The sequence below is a fragment of the Bidens hawaiensis genome, unplaced genomic scaffold (assembly GCF_021521415.1).
Source record: "Bidens hawaiensis isolate Kalapana, Puna unplaced genomic scaffold, B.hawaiensis_p1.1 tig00001236_1, whole genome shotgun sequence".
NCBI classification, from domain to species: Eukaryota; Viridiplantae; Streptophyta; class Magnoliopsida; order Asterales; family Asteraceae; genus Bidens; species Bidens hawaiensis.
Genome location: NW_027491070.1, coordinates 1,212,585 through 1,229,684, shown reverse-complemented (window position 1 = coordinate 1,229,684; position 17,100 = coordinate 1,212,585). Strand labels below are relative to the sequence as shown.

General features: G+C 35.2%; 2 protein-coding genes across 2 annotated transcripts in view; both read right to left on the bottom strand.

The window, feature by feature from the left end:
- LOC143568521 (uncharacterized) overlaps nt 1-13,224 on the bottom strand; it is a 32,016-nt gene extending 18,792 nt beyond the window's left edge. Inside the window, exon 1 of the mRNA XM_077054669.1 lies at nt 12,634-13,224. Coding sequence (XP_076910784.1) covers nt 12,634-13,201 — 568 coding nt within the window. The 5' untranslated portion in view covers nt 13,202-13,224. The remainder of the gene's footprint in view (nt 1-12,633) is intronic.
- Nucleotides 11,279-12,271, bottom strand: LOC143568524 (putative leucine-rich repeat receptor-like protein kinase IMK3). Its single transcript, XM_077054670.1, has 2 exons — nt 12,109-12,271; nt 11,279-11,996 (listed from the first exon to the last, which is right to left on the bottom strand). The coding sequence occupies exons 1-2, from the start codon at nt 12,197-12,199 to the stop codon at nt 11,521-11,523; spliced, it is 567 nt and encodes a 188-aa protein (XP_076910785.1). The 5' UTR covers nt 12,200-12,271; the 3' UTR covers nt 11,279-11,520.
- Nucleotides 13,225-17,100: the final 3,876 nt, after the last annotated feature.

Below are 17,100 nucleotides of genomic sequence, written 5' to 3'. Positions count from 1 at the left end.
AAAAGAAATTTTTATAAATAATCTTATTTAAAAGAAAGTTTATATGTTATGATGATCAACGAATCATAAGGTTTAGATAAATATATATATTCATGTTTGTTCTTGCAAAATAACTAGGCTTGATCCAAGGTTTAGAAAAATCAAAATGTTCATCTTGGATATCCATGATCATAATGATTCTTAAAACCAAGATATAATATTTTTATGATAAAAGTAACATGATCATGAAGAACAACTTATGAACAAGTATGAACATTCAAGATAAAATCAAAACAAAAGCTATAAAATGCTTGAAATGGTAACAACTTACTTGTGAGTGCTCTTAAACTTAAGAAAAGAATGGATTGAGGTGTGAAAATAATGAAGGATTTGTCCTCCTTTTATAGTGAAAATATAGAGTTGTTATGTCTTATGGAATTAAAGAAATTAAATCATGTTTAATATAATTAAAACACAAATTAAAAATAGTTTAATGGAGCATTCAAAAGGTTTAACTATTTTAATAAACTTTGTGTAATTAAAACATATATTAGTTTTTTTAATTAGTTAAGTAATATAATATGAAAAGATGATGATAGCGATAATAATTATAATAAAAGTAGTAGTAATAGTTAAATAATAATTCTAGTAAATTGCATGGGACATGTACATAAATATTTGATCTTGATTATGAATGTTTTAAATTTGTATGTAATACTACAAGGGTGGTGAAAAGTATAATTGCATAGAAATGATCACATAAAATACATTAACGAAAGTTGAGATTAATTAATAATATTATAAAAATATATAAATTTAAATAGAAACAAAACCAAAAATTTAAAACGAGTCAGGTTTTCGGGTTTAAAAATTAATGAATGTTACAGGATTCACAACTTTTAGAAATTTCGTCCCGAAATTAAAATAAAGATAAAATTTTAGAAGAAAACAACTAAAATACAGAGTTGTTAGAAGTTTTAAAAATTTTATATATAAGGAAAAATAAAAATAAAAAATAGTGCCGATCTTTAATGACCCGAAAGAACGCCACAAAAAGCAAAAATGACAAGAACACTTATATATAGGATGTACCAGCGGCATATCCACCATGCCCTTATAATATTGTATTTGTCCCGTTCCCCAAAATCATTCAAAATTTCGAGTTATTTCACACAACCGGACTTATTATACTTTCCATGCAAGGACTTTGATAATTACGTGTCGACCCATAATTACCTCTATCGTCGGATAGTCCATATAACTTGCTCTGTTGTGTGGTGTTAAGGCATAGACTTTAGATCATTAAATAAAATACTCATATAGAACATTGAAAATAAAAAATAATGAATTAAAGTGGTAAAAAAAAAACATTACAAAAGACATTGTCAGATCATTCAAGCCAAGGGCAACGCAAAAACACTAAGTCAAGTAAATAAATTCATCGTGTCTAAAGTAAGTAATAGTTTCCGAACACGAAATAAACGAGGTAATGAAGTTAAAGAATGAAACATTTAGAATTATAAACATCGTAACATGTAATTGAAATAATGGGGTTGAGAATAACGTGGCAAGCCAACGTAGCATTTAACCAACGAAATATGAACATGTAAATTGATAACGCATTTGGTTCCAGAATAGCTTAGATAAACGAAATTTTTAGGTATTAAAATAGCATGATGTTTAACAATGGAAATCTCCGAATGAATTACATCGCAATTAACGAGAACATTGAGATGAAATGAAGTGAACATTACGACATATAACTAATAATTTGAAATAAAGCGGATAAATGAAATACTATTATCATAATATTAAAATCCATTAAGTTTATGAAAAAAAATTCCAATAGCAACCTTGAGTTTATCAAAGTAAGTAGTTGAAACCTCGAAATTAAATAAAGCATTTGTTCCAGATTTGATGAAATCAAGAACAACAAAATGGTTTAAATAAAACATCGAGTGAAAGAGAAGTACACGAATAAACAGAACAATTTGTGTAAAAATATAATATAACATAAACTCGGCATGTATATGGGACACCGTCCCGGTTCTAAGTAAACGAATTCGTTTGGAGAGAACCGGTCACCGATAGTAAAGTGTAGAAATATAATGAAAATACGGTTTCTATTAAGTAATTATGTACACATACATATTCATAGTCCCAAATTCCACTTAACGTTGATGGGAAATTGGTCATAGATCATAAGATTTGAAATAACAAAGGTAAACCGATTTAGCAAAACGAATAAGTATGATGTACGAATTTATGTTTCGTAAAATACAAATGAATATGGATCCAAGATCAATGGACAATCAAAATAAACTACATAAACAATATTCTAAAGAAGTTGATGTAAAAGTCACTTTGGGTAAGTACGAAACATACGTGAAAGAGAAAATAAAGAAAAGTAAATGTAGCTTGCGACACTTGTCTTCTGGAATGTAGGTTTGTTTGTTGCATAAAGGTTGACGTAAGAAATGGTGCCATGACTTGTTAGCTGAAACTCATTGGCGTTAACGAAGGGGAAAGAAGGGAAGGGATATATCATATATTTTAATTTACGAAAATCGGTTGTAAATCGTGATGTTTTTAAATTTCATGGTGAAATAAAATTTATTCTATTATATTTAGATTTTTAGATATCGCTAAGACTTGCAAGTTTTATGAAACTTTAAACGTAAAAACCAATGTTTCTTTTGGCCAATGACATAGGAAAAAAAACAATTATCAAGTTACTTGACTTGTTGAATGAAAATTAGTTTCAAAAGGACTCAAAACTTGTTTGAAGCAAATATATTACTTTAATTATTGTTATATTAATAGTAGTGACTATGATACTAGAAATAATAATATTACTAATAACAATAATAATAAAAACATTAACATTAATAATAATAATAATATTGATAATTACCGTAATAATAATAATGATGGTGACGGTGATGGTACTAATAACAATAGTAGTAGTAGTAGTAATATTAGCAGTGATGATAATATTAGTAACTTTAATAATAATAATAATAATAAAGATAATAAATTCTTTTTAAATAAAATCAATTTGACTGAAAGTAAAAAATAACTGAGGATTTGGAATTAGGCGCAAGGTGTTAGTAAAAGAAATAAATTGTAGGAAAGTATGCAAAAGTAAATATAGACGAGTTTGATGAGTTTTGTAAGATCTAAGTATTGTAACCGGAAAATTCATGTAAAGTCGACAAAGGATGCGGGGTTAGAATATTGCATAGCGAAAATAAGTTAGGCCTTTTGAAGTATGGGAGGTGTGCTCGGCTCACCATGTAAGGCCCCGTCACCGGTAACCCTACTTTCGTGTTGGATTTACTTATAAACACAGTTCTAAATATCAGAGTTAATTAAAACTTTTCGCGGAATATAAAACATCAATTATTTGTTACAAAACATTAAATCTTTTCTTTGATACCATACACAAAACTTTATATTTAAAACATCTTTACTTCTTTCTTCAGATGCCAGCCGTTCAATCCATGCCGTGTGTCATCCTCATGCTAACTCTATAATCAGCTCACCTGCGTGCATACTAAAAGTCAGCTACGCTGAGTGAGTTCTAGTTAATCGAACGCCATACAATACATACACATACACACATATCCGTAGATACATATCCATACTTCACTAGTTACCCTTCTGTTCTACATACATACTTGCTACCATACATACATACATATCTACAACCACTAACCTCAGTCTACCGAGAGTACGTTCATAGTTCACCGTCTATACCTGTACTCAAGGTCGTGAACACGTACAAGGTTCGCAGTCCTTACCTATGTTCACCATTTATGGTACGTACAAGGATCGCGGTCCTTCCCTATACCATAGTACATCCACAACACGTACAAGGTTCGCAGTCCTTCCCTATGTTGCAACCTAATTCATAGCACGTACGAGGTTCGCAGTCCTCCCCTATGCTACAAATACAGCACGTATAAGGTTCACAGTCCTTTCCTATGCTGAAACACATCCACAACACGTACAAGGTTCGCAGACCTTCCCTATGTTGCAACCTAACTCATAGCACGTACGAGGTTCGCAGTCCTCCCCTATGCTACAAAACCAGCACGTATAAGGTTCACAGCCCTTTCCTATGCTGACACACATCCACAACACGTACAAGGTTCGCAGACCTTCCCTATGTTGCAACCTAACTCATAGCACGTACGAGGTTCGCAGTCCTCCCCTATGCTACAAAACCAGCACGTATAAGGTTCACAGCCCTTTCCTATGCTGACACACATCCACAACACGTACAAGGTTCGCAGACCTTCCCTATGTTGCAACCTAACTCATAGCACGTACGAGGTTCGCAGTCCTCCCCTATGCTACAAAACCAGCACGTATAAGGTTCACAGCCCTTTCCTATGCTGACACCTATCTACATTTACATTTATCATCTACATCACGTATAAGGCTCGCAGTCCTTAACTACGCCATCACCTGCCGAGTCTATGTCCGACAGAAGCTAGAGGGATTTGCCATCCTAACTTACCATGTCGAACATAGAACTCACATGCCATTCGTGTACCTATATACACATACTTACATTATAACATAAGAACACTCTAGGCATTCTTTACCTCATTCATTTAACAACCATACCCCTTGTCGTTACGTGCAATATCCGAAGATCGTTCACGCCCCGACAAGTATTCATTTGAAATATTCATACATCTTCGATATATAATATTCGTACCTTTATTTTTAACCTGACAGTACGCGCAATATCCGAAGATCGTTCGCGTACCGACAAACAATCATTCATATCTATCACACATATCACATATGACATACACTTATCACTTAGGATAAATGTATTAACAACACATCGAGTATGCACACAGCCCCGAAAACATAACAAGGAATGGGGCTAGAAACTCACCTGGACTCTGCTTCTTCCTCTGGTAGCTGTAAATCCCTTCTTTAACTGAGCTCGGCTAACTGTACAAGTTACACGTATCAATACTCGCCTGACCTAATCTGGTGGCCTAGTATTAGCTTACTTTAACTTATCGCTTTAAAATTTATTTTCTAAACGAACTTCACTTTAGGCGAAGTTAAACCTCGGGCGAACTTGGCTTCAGGCGAAGTTAAACCTTAGGCGAACTTGGCTTCAGGCGAAGTTAAACCTTAGGCGAACTTGGCTTCAGGCGAAGTTAAACCTTAGGCGAACTTGGCTTCAGGCGAAGTTAAACCTTAGGCGAACTTGGCTTCAGGCGAAGTTATCCTTAGGCGAACTTGGCTTCAGGCGAAGTTATCCTTAGGCGAACTTGGCCGTAGGCGAAGTTATCCTTAGGCGAAGTTACGCTTGAAGGCGAAGTTACGCTTGAAGGCGAAGTTCATCAGGCGAACTTAATCTTGCAGGCGAAGTTATCGCGCTGCAGATCTGTTTGCCCATAACTCCTTCGTTTCTTAGCCAAATAACTCGATTTTGGTACCCACGGAATCGTATGATCGGCGCCTACAAATCCCAACCATCAAATCGGCCTAAAATCGACGTTTTAGGGGTCCGATTTGGGCAGTTTGGGTTTCGGGTCCGGTTAACCCATCCAATCCTAACCATTTTCAGTAATATTAGCTTTGTTGGATTTGTTCTTACCTTACCAACTCAGATCTATCAACAAAATCTCGGGTCTCGGCTTCGAATCTTGATCGGTTAGAATGTGTGTGTTTTGAGTGTGTGAAGAAATAGATGTAAATGAAGATATTTTGGGATTTTGGGGGTATTTATATCCCTGAAATCCCATTCTCATTTAACCCATCTCAATTAATCCAAATCCATAACCAACGTCCATTACCCGACACTAGCCCGACCCATACCAACTCCTATTCTTTTATTTATTTCCTGATAACCCGAGTAAACTTTCCCTCTATTATTAAGTAATATAATTAATATTATCTTGAAATTTCGGGATGTTACACACCATAATGATGTCAAGCTGGAAGCGTGTGATCAAGCATATGATTGAGACAAATGGTTAGGTACATGTCTTGCAGATGGGTGATTGGCGTTGAGTTTGGGTAGGTTTTAGCAATAAGTGGTAACTGAATCTACCACAGATTGAAGCATATCAACGTTTCAGGGAAGTAAAGTGATGGGATTTACACATAATGTTAAAAGGGTGTGTTTCCGTGTGAGGGTTTTCGGTTGGGTTTGGTTTGAGTTTCCAAGAATTGTGCTGGATTTGAATTGAGAATTACTGTAGCGATGAAGGTGGGTGCGTTCAAACATGGGTGATCGGGATCGCGGAGGGAATTTACTTGATAACTTGGATTGTCATTTTGCGAGTGGAGTGCGACAACTAGGAAGGCGAGGAGGCATGATACGAAACGTGAAGAATCCGCGTGACCTGGGACGTAAATATGAAAACGACTAATAGATACATCAATAAAAACAAGTAAAGAAAAGAAATCACATGAAACAAATTTGAAATCGAACTTGGAATTCCATGAAACGTCATGAGTTTTCACCTTTCAATAAACGAAAACCTCATAAATTATTGAATAACCATAGGGAAAAAGTATTAAACTTAACAATAAATAGTGAAATCGAATTGAAAATCGAGGGTTCATGTACCACCATGACTTTTTAAATTTCAATTCTAAAACATAAGGGTAAATAAATATGGAAATAAGGTAATCGAATTGAAATTCGACCATTCATGTATCACCCTAACTTTTTGAATTTTCGATTCTAAAACATAATAGTAAAATAATAAATTAATCGTATTGAAATTCGGTTATTACCTTCCGAACATCTAAAATTTTAGACCGTAAATGGATGTATAAATAACGAAAATGAGTCACAAAATTTTTAAACTTCGCTATTCTCTTATAAAAATGCGTAATTAAATCGAATCGAAAGTTGGGTATTCGTGTACAGACTTCCAGTTAAAACACATTGTAAAACATATAGGAGTGCAACCATATTCTTTTCACAAAGAGAACATGGTCACGTTTGAAAACTTAAAGTTGTGATTCATATGGCGTTGAAAGTGGTATGCTTTGGCTTAATAGAGTTCATGCTCTTTCCTAACTCTCCAGGTAAGCAACCGGGTCCCGCGTCTGATTAGGATTTATACGCATTGCTTATCCTTAGGTTTCAATAACCTTGGTGTCAAGAGTTTCGGAAAACAGGCACGTCCCCCTTACAGTTTACTACATACCCGCCATAACGAACCATCTTTAAGAGGAAGAAATATCGGGCAACCAAAAATCGAAAATCTGATTATTGAAATTGAAAATCTTTGCGTTAGGCATAGGCCTTGGACTTGTGTGTGCTTGTGTAATTAAAGTAATTGAAGTAATTGAATCATCAGTATAATAGTATTTGCATACATGAGGCATAAACAAATCAATAATAACCAAATAATGTGCATTGAACAATCAAATAAGGCTCACATAATTTCTAATCATGCAACCTAAACAATTAAGCAAATAAACTATAACCAACTAGAACACTACGTCTAATGTCATATCTTATAGGCACGGCTCTGATACCAATCTGTAACATTCGGCCCCTCGCACCACCAATATTGAACGCTCTGCCCACGAAGAGCTCACGGATTTGTTTTTGGTTGCCCAAAACGCGTTGGTGATTGAAGAGGCAGAACATTTACTTATGAACCAAGGATCTCTCTTGTCCACGGCCGATGTGGGATAGCCTAAGAGTGGGACAATGTTGTGTTTGCCAAGGGTGTTACAGATGGGCCTAAGGTTCATGGGCTTAAGGGAGTATAAATACCCCTTAAAACCCTAATCCTTTCCATTTCCATACATCTCCACACCATAACCTACACCATCAAAACACACACTTAACTCAATTCCCGTTTTTGGGAAAACCACCCACAAAGACACAAAGATTCTCGGAGATCTAGCCGTCGGATCGGTTTCAAATTTTAACTGAGTGTTCATGGTATATAAATGAAGATTTCCACCTAACAGATTTTCGATCCGAGGTCGGGAAGTCCGGTTTTTATTAGCAAAACCGTAGCAGCTCAAAAATGAAGATTCCGGCGAATGTTCAGCTTTTACGGCGACTGTAGCGGCGATTTCCGGCGAAGGTGAGCTGATGGGTTTGTAGATCGGGGAGAGAAAATTCTGTGGCCGCTTGAATCACTCAAATCCGAGTTCGTTTGATATGGTTTTGCTCTATTCGAGTGATTCGAACAAAAACATCAAAGGTACGTTTTTGTTAAAAATGTTTACTTTTCGTGTACGGATTTACATGAAAATTGATAGGATGATAGATCGGGTCATGATTATTGATAAAATTATGAACTTGATAGTACACGGGTTAGTTGGCTCGTTTCGGGTAAAACGAGTAGTGTTCGGTTTGCAAAAAGGACCGGTAAACGAAGTTGGGTTTGCATGAAACTTGGTAGGATAGTAAATCGGTCCCTATTATGTGAGAAAGTTGTAAAATTTAACATAAATAAGTTGTTTGGAATGAAAAACGGGTAAATGAGGTAAGATCCCGGTTTTCCGGCGATGACGGCGCCGGAAAAGCGTATACAAGGATGAAAAGAATATTAAAACCCTAACCCTAATTCGTTATGTGAAACTAACGAATTAAAGGTAATTCGTTAACTGACTAGCCTTAATTCGTGAACTGATTCGTTAACGAATGAATGACGAACTAGCTCCAATTCGTTAAATAATTCGTTATGATGATTAGTTAAGGAAGAACAATGAACTAGCTTCAATTCAGTTAAGCCAGTTCGTTATAAAAGATTAGTTCATTATAAAGAGTCCAGTTCGCTATAAGGGTTAATTAGTTATAAAGGCCAATTCGTTATGTGGCCATTTGTTAAAGACTAGGATAACGAATCAGATAATGTAAGATAGCGAATCAGATAACGAATCAGGTGATTCGTTACTCACCCAGTTCGCTATATTCTAAATAACGAATTAAAAGTTTGAAAGAATGACAGAAAGGCCCTTGGAGTTAGAATAAATGGTTTAATTACATATTAGCCCCTGGACTTTATTAATTTATGAAAGATACCTTTAAAGGTTAACGTGTAACGATTAACTAACCGGGTAATGACTCAATAGAGTAAAATCGGCTTAGACGCTTAAGATTAGTTAAGTAAGCAGTAAGAGGGCTAGAACAATATTTAATATAATTGTATCTATTAAACAGTTAGTCGCTCATAGCAAAGGAAGGGAATAACCTTAAACGGCGGAAACAACCGAGATCAGGTGAGTTTCTAGCCCCACTTCCTTGTTATGTTTTCGGGGCTGTGTGCATACTCGATGTGATAGTTAATACACTTACCTTAAGTGGTAAGTGTATGCCTTATATGAATTATGTATGACGATTGCTTGATGGTGCATGAACGATCTTCGGATATTGCATGGACCGTCAGGTGGTAGCTAAAGATATGAATGATATATATGATGTATGATTGATGTATGAATGAAGTATGTATGATGTATGAATGATATATGTATGGTATGTAAATTGTACGTGAACGATCTTCGGATATTGCACGTGTTATTAAGACAAGTATGTAAAGGACATGTATGTTACAGTAGCACAATATAAAGGGACCAGACCCTAATAATATATGTGAGGATAGGGACCAGACCCTTATAATATCTGTGAGGATAGGACCAGACCCTTATAATATCTATGATGGTAGGGACCAGACCCTAATAATATCTGTGATGTTGGGGACCAGACCCTTATAATATCTGTGAGGTTATAGGGCGGAAGGCTCTTTAAGCAGTATGGATAGTTATGCATGTAAAGTAAGTATGAATAATGTACACCCCTTCAGGCATGTGTACAAGTATGTGAACTGATTGTATGTTGTATGATTAACTAGAACTCACTCAGCGTAGCTGACTTTTAGTACGCACGCTGGTGAGTAAATTGAGGCAGCTAGCTTGAGCGGGCACATGGTGGGTGAATAAGAGACTGGCATCCGAAGACTCAAGATGTTTAATATATTCCGCGAATGTTTTTATTAACTCTGATTATTAGAACTATGTTAATGAGTAAATCCAACGTCCAAATGTGAGGCACCGGTAACGGGGCCTTACAGCTATCATAAATTAAATACAACTCATTTAAGTTAATTATAATTTATTTAATTAATTGACTCATTTCCATAACTCGAAACCAGCCCAACGTAAACCGTCTCATTGACTCGAGAACGGGGATTAAGTCCAACACGTATTGTTTTTTGGCATTATTTGGTTGATTAATTAATTGTAAAGCGGGTTATTGTAAATTACTAAAATATTGTGTTAAAATCCATGTAGACATTGGCAAAGGCACAATTTGATGTTCAAATTCCACAGACGATTAATTGTTAATCGGTATCCTACCGACTAGTAGCCGATTATTCGTCATTTGGTCAATTAAGTGAAAACTGAAAATTTTATTCATAAAGTTTCTGGTATATATGTATATGTATATTTGAAAAATTACATATAAATTCCTATCAAATTAATCTCAGTTAATTGCTAGTTCCTACTCTACTGTCCCTAGCATAGGGATGAGCAAATGGTACAGGGTATTGTACCGAACCGGGTGTCATCGATACCCATTCGGTACCAACATTTTTAAGTTTTAGAATTGGTACGGTACCGTATCCATTTTTTGATAATTTTGTTATATGTACTTTGGGTACCGATACTTTCGTTGTGTCCATAGTTTAGCGAGTTCTACAACACTGTTTGTTTGTAGTGGCTATGGATTGCATGAACAAGGCAAATGAGTAAAAAAAACTTGCAATGAATTAAGAGAGTACGTATCTTTATTATTACAAGTAACTTATTTTACACTTCGTGTAAATGCATCACTTTTACGTTTAAGTAATGTTTATATTTACATTTCTTGTAATTCATTTTATATGGTATTGTTATATATGTTTGGATCAAATACAAATTAAATTAACGTGTTAAATGTGAGAATTGAAGGAAACGACCAAATCATGTTGTTTTCAATTTCGCCAATCAGTACGAAGCGTTGAAGCATCCCTGATCAACAAAGCAGAATACGTAATCAATTGAAGCATCCCTGTTTCTCATCGATCGTTGAAGCTTCCTAAAACTGACCAATTGAACCAACCAATCAATTGTATATACGGATATACCTAATCAACCGATCAGTTGTGGTAATTACATCGAGTGTTACACTATGATCGATGTAATTTCACTACACAATAATTACACTATGTTTTAATTCTACTACACTATAATTCCACTATGTTGTATATATAATTACAATATTTGATTCTTACAGTTATTAAGTTAATTTGTATTTGATCAAAACCCCATAATGGTAAATAAGTAAAATGCAAAACTTGTATTCACAACAAAACAGATCTTGATTTGAGGATGATAGAACCATAATCTCCATTCTCCACTATCACTAACCTCCAATTTCACTAGCTTAATGGAGGTCTAGCGCCACCATCATCGTTGGAAGCACTCGTGGCCATTGTTTGTCTAATGTCTTCCAACTGATGAAGAACCAGCTGAACATCCAGTGGCTTATCTGGGTATCGGGGAAACACAATCTAAAGCCAGCTGCAAAATCTTCATCATCTGTTCTTCTTCAAGTAAAGTGTTACTTAACATTAATTCAGAATCAAAAACCTCATGGGTCCACTCTTCTTGTATGAGAGAATGCACCCATTGTGGTAAATCTATCTCTACAGGTGATTTCCGGGTTAGGATTTCTAGCATGAACACACCCAAACTGTAGATATCGGTTTTCGTATCAGCTTTCTCGGGCAAAGAAAGTTCTGGTCCTTGAATCGTATTTAAGTTTGCAACAGCCGTGATTAGCTGTGACAACCCGAAATCAGAAATCTTGGGGTTAATGTTCTCATCAAGGAAAACAAAGCTTGATGTTAGATTTCCATGGACTATATTGTGATGGGTGTGGAGGCAATGCAAACCTCTAGCCACTCCTTCTACGATTTGCATTCTTGTTGCCCAATTTAGCGGTTGTTTTGGTTTTCTAACTGCAGTCAAGTTAACAAAAAAAAATTGAATATGAAATAATCTGATTTTATTTTAAACTTGTGTGCCAAATTAACATGTAATACTAGATTAAAAAAAAGGAATATTAATTACCATGGAGAAGAGTAGCAACACTCCCTGTACACATGTAGTCATAAACCAAAAGTTTTTCTTCTAACTTTGAGTCCAAATAATAAGCCCTCATTGCCAAAAGATTCGGATGCCTAATTTTCCCAAGCAAATTTAATTCAACTTCTACTTCTGTCTTACTTTTAATAGGATTCATCTCATGACGCTCCTGAAACTTAAGTGCAATCTCAAGCTTTTTCAAAAGAACAGACATTGTTGGTCGTTGTTCACGTGAGTCGTGCAAACATTGGAATGCAATTTCTGAAAGCGTTTTTAAAGAATTCGAGTCCATTGGTGGTGTGATACCTTTAAAGATAATTTGTTCTAGTTTCTTGTGTTGGTAGCTTTGTTTCCACGTAGGCACTAAAATCTCTAACTGATCGTTGGTCCATTTAAAGCATAATGTCCCACGTAGAACTTCAAATAAGACTACTCCAAAAGAGTATATGTCCGATTCTTTGGTTAAGGCATACGTCATCATATAATGGGGATCACAATAACTAGGGGTACCTACAACATTGGTGAAAAGAACAGTATGTTGTTGATTAGCAGGTCCTATTTTTGAAAGTCCCATGTCAGCAAGTTTAGCATTCCAATTGTCATCTAGCAAGATATTGGCACTTTTTATATCTCTATGGAGAACCCTTTGTTGGGTGTCCTTGTGATCATGTAGGTAGGTTAGCCCTCTTGCAACATCAAGGCATATTTTGAGGCGTTGCGTCCATGTAAGAGCGGTAGAGCTTAGATGACGATCAAGGCTTCCATTAGATGCATGCTCGTACACGATGATCTTCTCACCATCCTCGTCACAGAATCCGAGGAGAGATATGAGATTATTATGCATGTAACGAGAAAGCATCATTATCTCCTTCCGAAACTCTGGATCTCCTTGCCCATATTTACGATTCAAACGTTTAATAGCAACCATGCTTCGCCCCTTTGAGTGAGAGACTTCTCCTTCGTTCACCTTCCCAAATCCACCGGCTCCTATAATTTTGCTACCGAAATTATTGGTGGCTTTTCTTAACTCTTCCAAATGGATTTTAAGATGTTCAAACTCTTTGGTGACCGATACCATTATAATTTATGTTCTACTCCACTAAAAGCTGAGAACTTAAAAGATGATGTAATGTAAGAATCAACACTAAAGATGGTGCTTTCAATGTGCTTGGTTAAATGAAGCAGCACAATGCCCAAAAGTACTAGCCTGAGTTTATTGGTTTTGTGAGATTAAAGAAAAACAGTCACTGAGAATTAAACACGAGGTTGGAGAGTTTGTATTGGGGGCAACGGTTACGAGAGAGCAATGCTTTGTGAAGATACAATCAAGGGGAAAAAGAGAGAGGCAAGGAATGAAAAGGTTGAGCCTTGGGCTATCCGACGATGCTGGCAGCTGATAATTTGCAGTTTAGAGGATTAGTTTGCAGACCTAAATCAATAAAGCAAGCTGCATTGAAAATGAGTGTTAAGTGTGTCGACTTTAAATAGTATCCTTCTGTTTATTACAACAAACAAACACTCCATTACAGATTACAAGAGTCCCCCGCAACGCGCAGGTCACTTTACTAGTTAAAAATTAAAATACAAGTAAAGTTTTCGTAGCACAAAGACTTTTAAAAAAGTGGCAGGCTAGTTAAATTTTTCGTGTATGTTTCAACGATCATTAAGTTTTAGAAAAATGCATGACAATTTACTGTTTTGATGAAAATGTCCAAGTGGTTGTTAACAAAATTGTAAGTTTATTTCATGTGTAGTCATTGTGGTAGCACAAGGTCTGGGAAAAACTAGGCATGGGCCCTAGATAATAATCATAATTTATAGATTAAATTTTAATTTATTCGAATTATAGGATGAGCTACATCAGTCGGGATACAATGAATCATGTGGAACACATGATGTGCTCACCGAGGCCCTGGATACTAAGGAACAGCGTGGACATGTGCACGGAATGGGAAAGATTGTAACACAAGACCAATATATTTCTATATCCAAGACTGTTAAGCGGTACTTGGACACCGAGCAAAAGAAGACCAATGAACGGTTCAACAAACTTGAAGATGAGCTAGAGAAACTTAAAGGAATACATAGTGTTTCTGAAGCCGAAGTTGCCAAAATGGGGGGGGCATGAAGAAGAGTTTGAAGACGCACCACTTGATCAAGCATCACCTGTAAGTATAGCAGTCTTTTATACTTTCATTACGGTATCAGTTTAGTAAATTCACTACAGTAGGTTTATAAGTTATAGTGTCACGGTTGACTCTTTGTAGTCAAAGCTGCAGATTAAGGCTGATCAAAATGTGACAATTCAATTTAGTATCAACATACTAATGGAAGTTATTATGTTGTGTGATTATAAATAAGACACAAATCAGTACTGAAACCACTACAACATGAGTATTTTTGTTGTAAGTTATTATGTTATGTGATTGATAAATAAGACACAAATCAGTTCTGAAACCACTACAACATGAGTATTTATGCTATAAGTAGACTCAATTGGCTTCTACTTTTGATCTTGTATCCAGTTTTCGTATAGTATATGCTAGATCAGGTTATTAAGTTGCCTAATGAAATCTGAATCTAATTTATAAGTAAGTTTCAAATATTGAGTAAGAGCATTTAACAATTAGATTTTAATCTCTTCTCACTAATCTAAAACTTTCTCAGGTTGGGGGAGGGAACAATAATACACGGATGCTGATATTGAAGGAATTCGTGAAAAGTGGTCGACTTTTGTGGCATCCTTTATTTACCAGTGAAACTTCGTATTGACATTAGTGAAATGTTAACTTTGAAATGTTGTTAATTTTGAATATTTGTTAGTATTTTATGCAATATTATTGAAATAAATTGTTTTGCTATATATGAATTTTAAGTTGTGTTATGAGACGTTAATTGTCATTATTTAATGTGGAAATGATAACTATGCCAATTTTTTTTATAATATTTCAAACGATGACACGCAAATGCGTGTCAAAAAACACGTCAAGAATGCGTGTCATAAAAAGATGACAAACAAATTTGCGTCATCTTTTTTTTATGACAGTGTCTTCCTTGACAAGATTTGGCATGTCATCTACCCCTTTAATGATGCGTATTGTGCGTCATTCAAGGTCTATTTTCTAGTAGTGTAATTCAAGGAAAAGCTTTTGGACACATATTTATTTTTTATTTATATTCATTAAGAACATAGACAAAAACAAACAAACAAAAGAACAAAACAAAACAAAATTTGTAACAGGAATATGACAGCCAGGTGCTGCTGACAAAGAGCAACACCCAAAATGAGTCTAGAATTACATGGTTTTATTTTTTTAATAATTATCTATGTTTATTATAAAATATTTTATGTATACTATTTCTAGGATTGAAGATCTTTTTTCGTATCATATGGTCCTTCACATAGGCTCTAAGGTTTGACTATATTTTGTTTAGTTTTGATTAACAATATTTTTATTTATAATTTGGACTTTTATTGAATCGTGACACTTATCTAATTGAACACCTATATCAAACATTAAGTTGACAAATAACAATATGACGCATAGCGGAAGCAAGAAAAATAACATGGTTAATTCATGTTGGCAGTTTAACCAATAAGCCAGAAATTAGCTACAATATTATTTACATGCTATAGTTTGGACGTGATGACCAGGTCACATCTCTATGTTTGTTAACCAAGAAACCATGATTATGAAATTGTTTAATTCCAACCTATGATATCCCTCTGTGTTTGAACAAGAAGCCATGATTATGAATCGTACACACTGAATATGCAAAAGTAAAATCTTAAACTTAGTAAATAATGTTTAATATCCTATAGTTTGGGCAGGGTGGTGTTCCCATTGGTACCAAACTCATCCCAAAGTCACTCCATTAACCCTTATTGAGATGCTGCCACAGCTGAAAACAGTGAAGATATACACTTAATGTGTGATACTGATAAGGCGGTGCATTTGAAAGGACAATACATTTTGCATCTTGTTATCCGCAATCTGGTTGTAGAAATCACGCCTAAACGCCGATTAATCGCTAGTCAGTTTTCCACCGACTAATCGCCAATATTCGCTTGAAAATTTTATATATAAAGTTTTTGGTGTATTTTTTTATATTTGAGACAATCCAATTAATCTCGATTAATCGCTAATACCTACTCCATCGTCTGACTAGTACCTCGTAGGGATGAGCTAATGGTACAAGGTGTTGTACTGAACCGGGTACCGTCGATACCCATTCATTATCGGTACCCGCATTTTTAGGTTTCCGGATCGATATTGTAATAGTACCGGTATCCATTTTTGATCATTTTCGTTCCATCATATCGTACTCTGATTCTGTACACCACTATCGTATAGTACGGTGCGTGTTGGTGTACTATACAGTGTCCCTCTTTTCACCATAGAAATTCTTCAAGCTTTATCATTCTCATTTCTTGTTCCTTGAGTCTCATTCAAAACCTTCCATAATTCATATTTAAGCTCCATGTTTGCTCGTTTAAGCATCGAACACCTGCAATCATAAAAGACCTTAAAGTAATTGTGTTCAGTATATATAAATAAATAAAACAAACGATATTAAACATTAAAAACACATCTTTTCACCCACTCATCAAATACCGGTACCGGAAATCACAACTTTTTGGTACCGGTACCGAAATGTACTTCAATTCCAAACCGGTACTGAGACGGTGCCGGTATCGAAGGAAAAATTCGGGAAATACTGGTATCATACTGTACCAGTACCGAAAAGTCAAAACTTGTTAATTGATACTGACGGTACCAGTACCAAATCCGCTCATCTCTATTTCGCGTTTACTTAATTAGGTTGGGGCGAGTGAATTAAGAACCCATTGCTTTACATGTAATTGTTCGTTTTGTTTTTGCTTAGATATTATAATCATTTTCAAGTTTTAATGAAATTTTTGCAGCAACAACAATAATAAATAATAATAATAATAATAATAATAGTAAAAAAAAT

Excerpts from the sequence above, each read along its gene's own strand:
- LOC143568524 (XM_077054670.1), bottom strand. The coding sequence starts at position 12,199 with ATGAGGGCTTATTATTTGGACTCAAAGTTAGAAGAAAAACTTTTGGTT. Across the intron at positions 11,997-12,108 it reads TGTTGCTACTCTTCTCCATG|TTAGAAAACCAAAACAACCG; the intron begins GTAATTAATATT and ends ACTTGACTGCAG.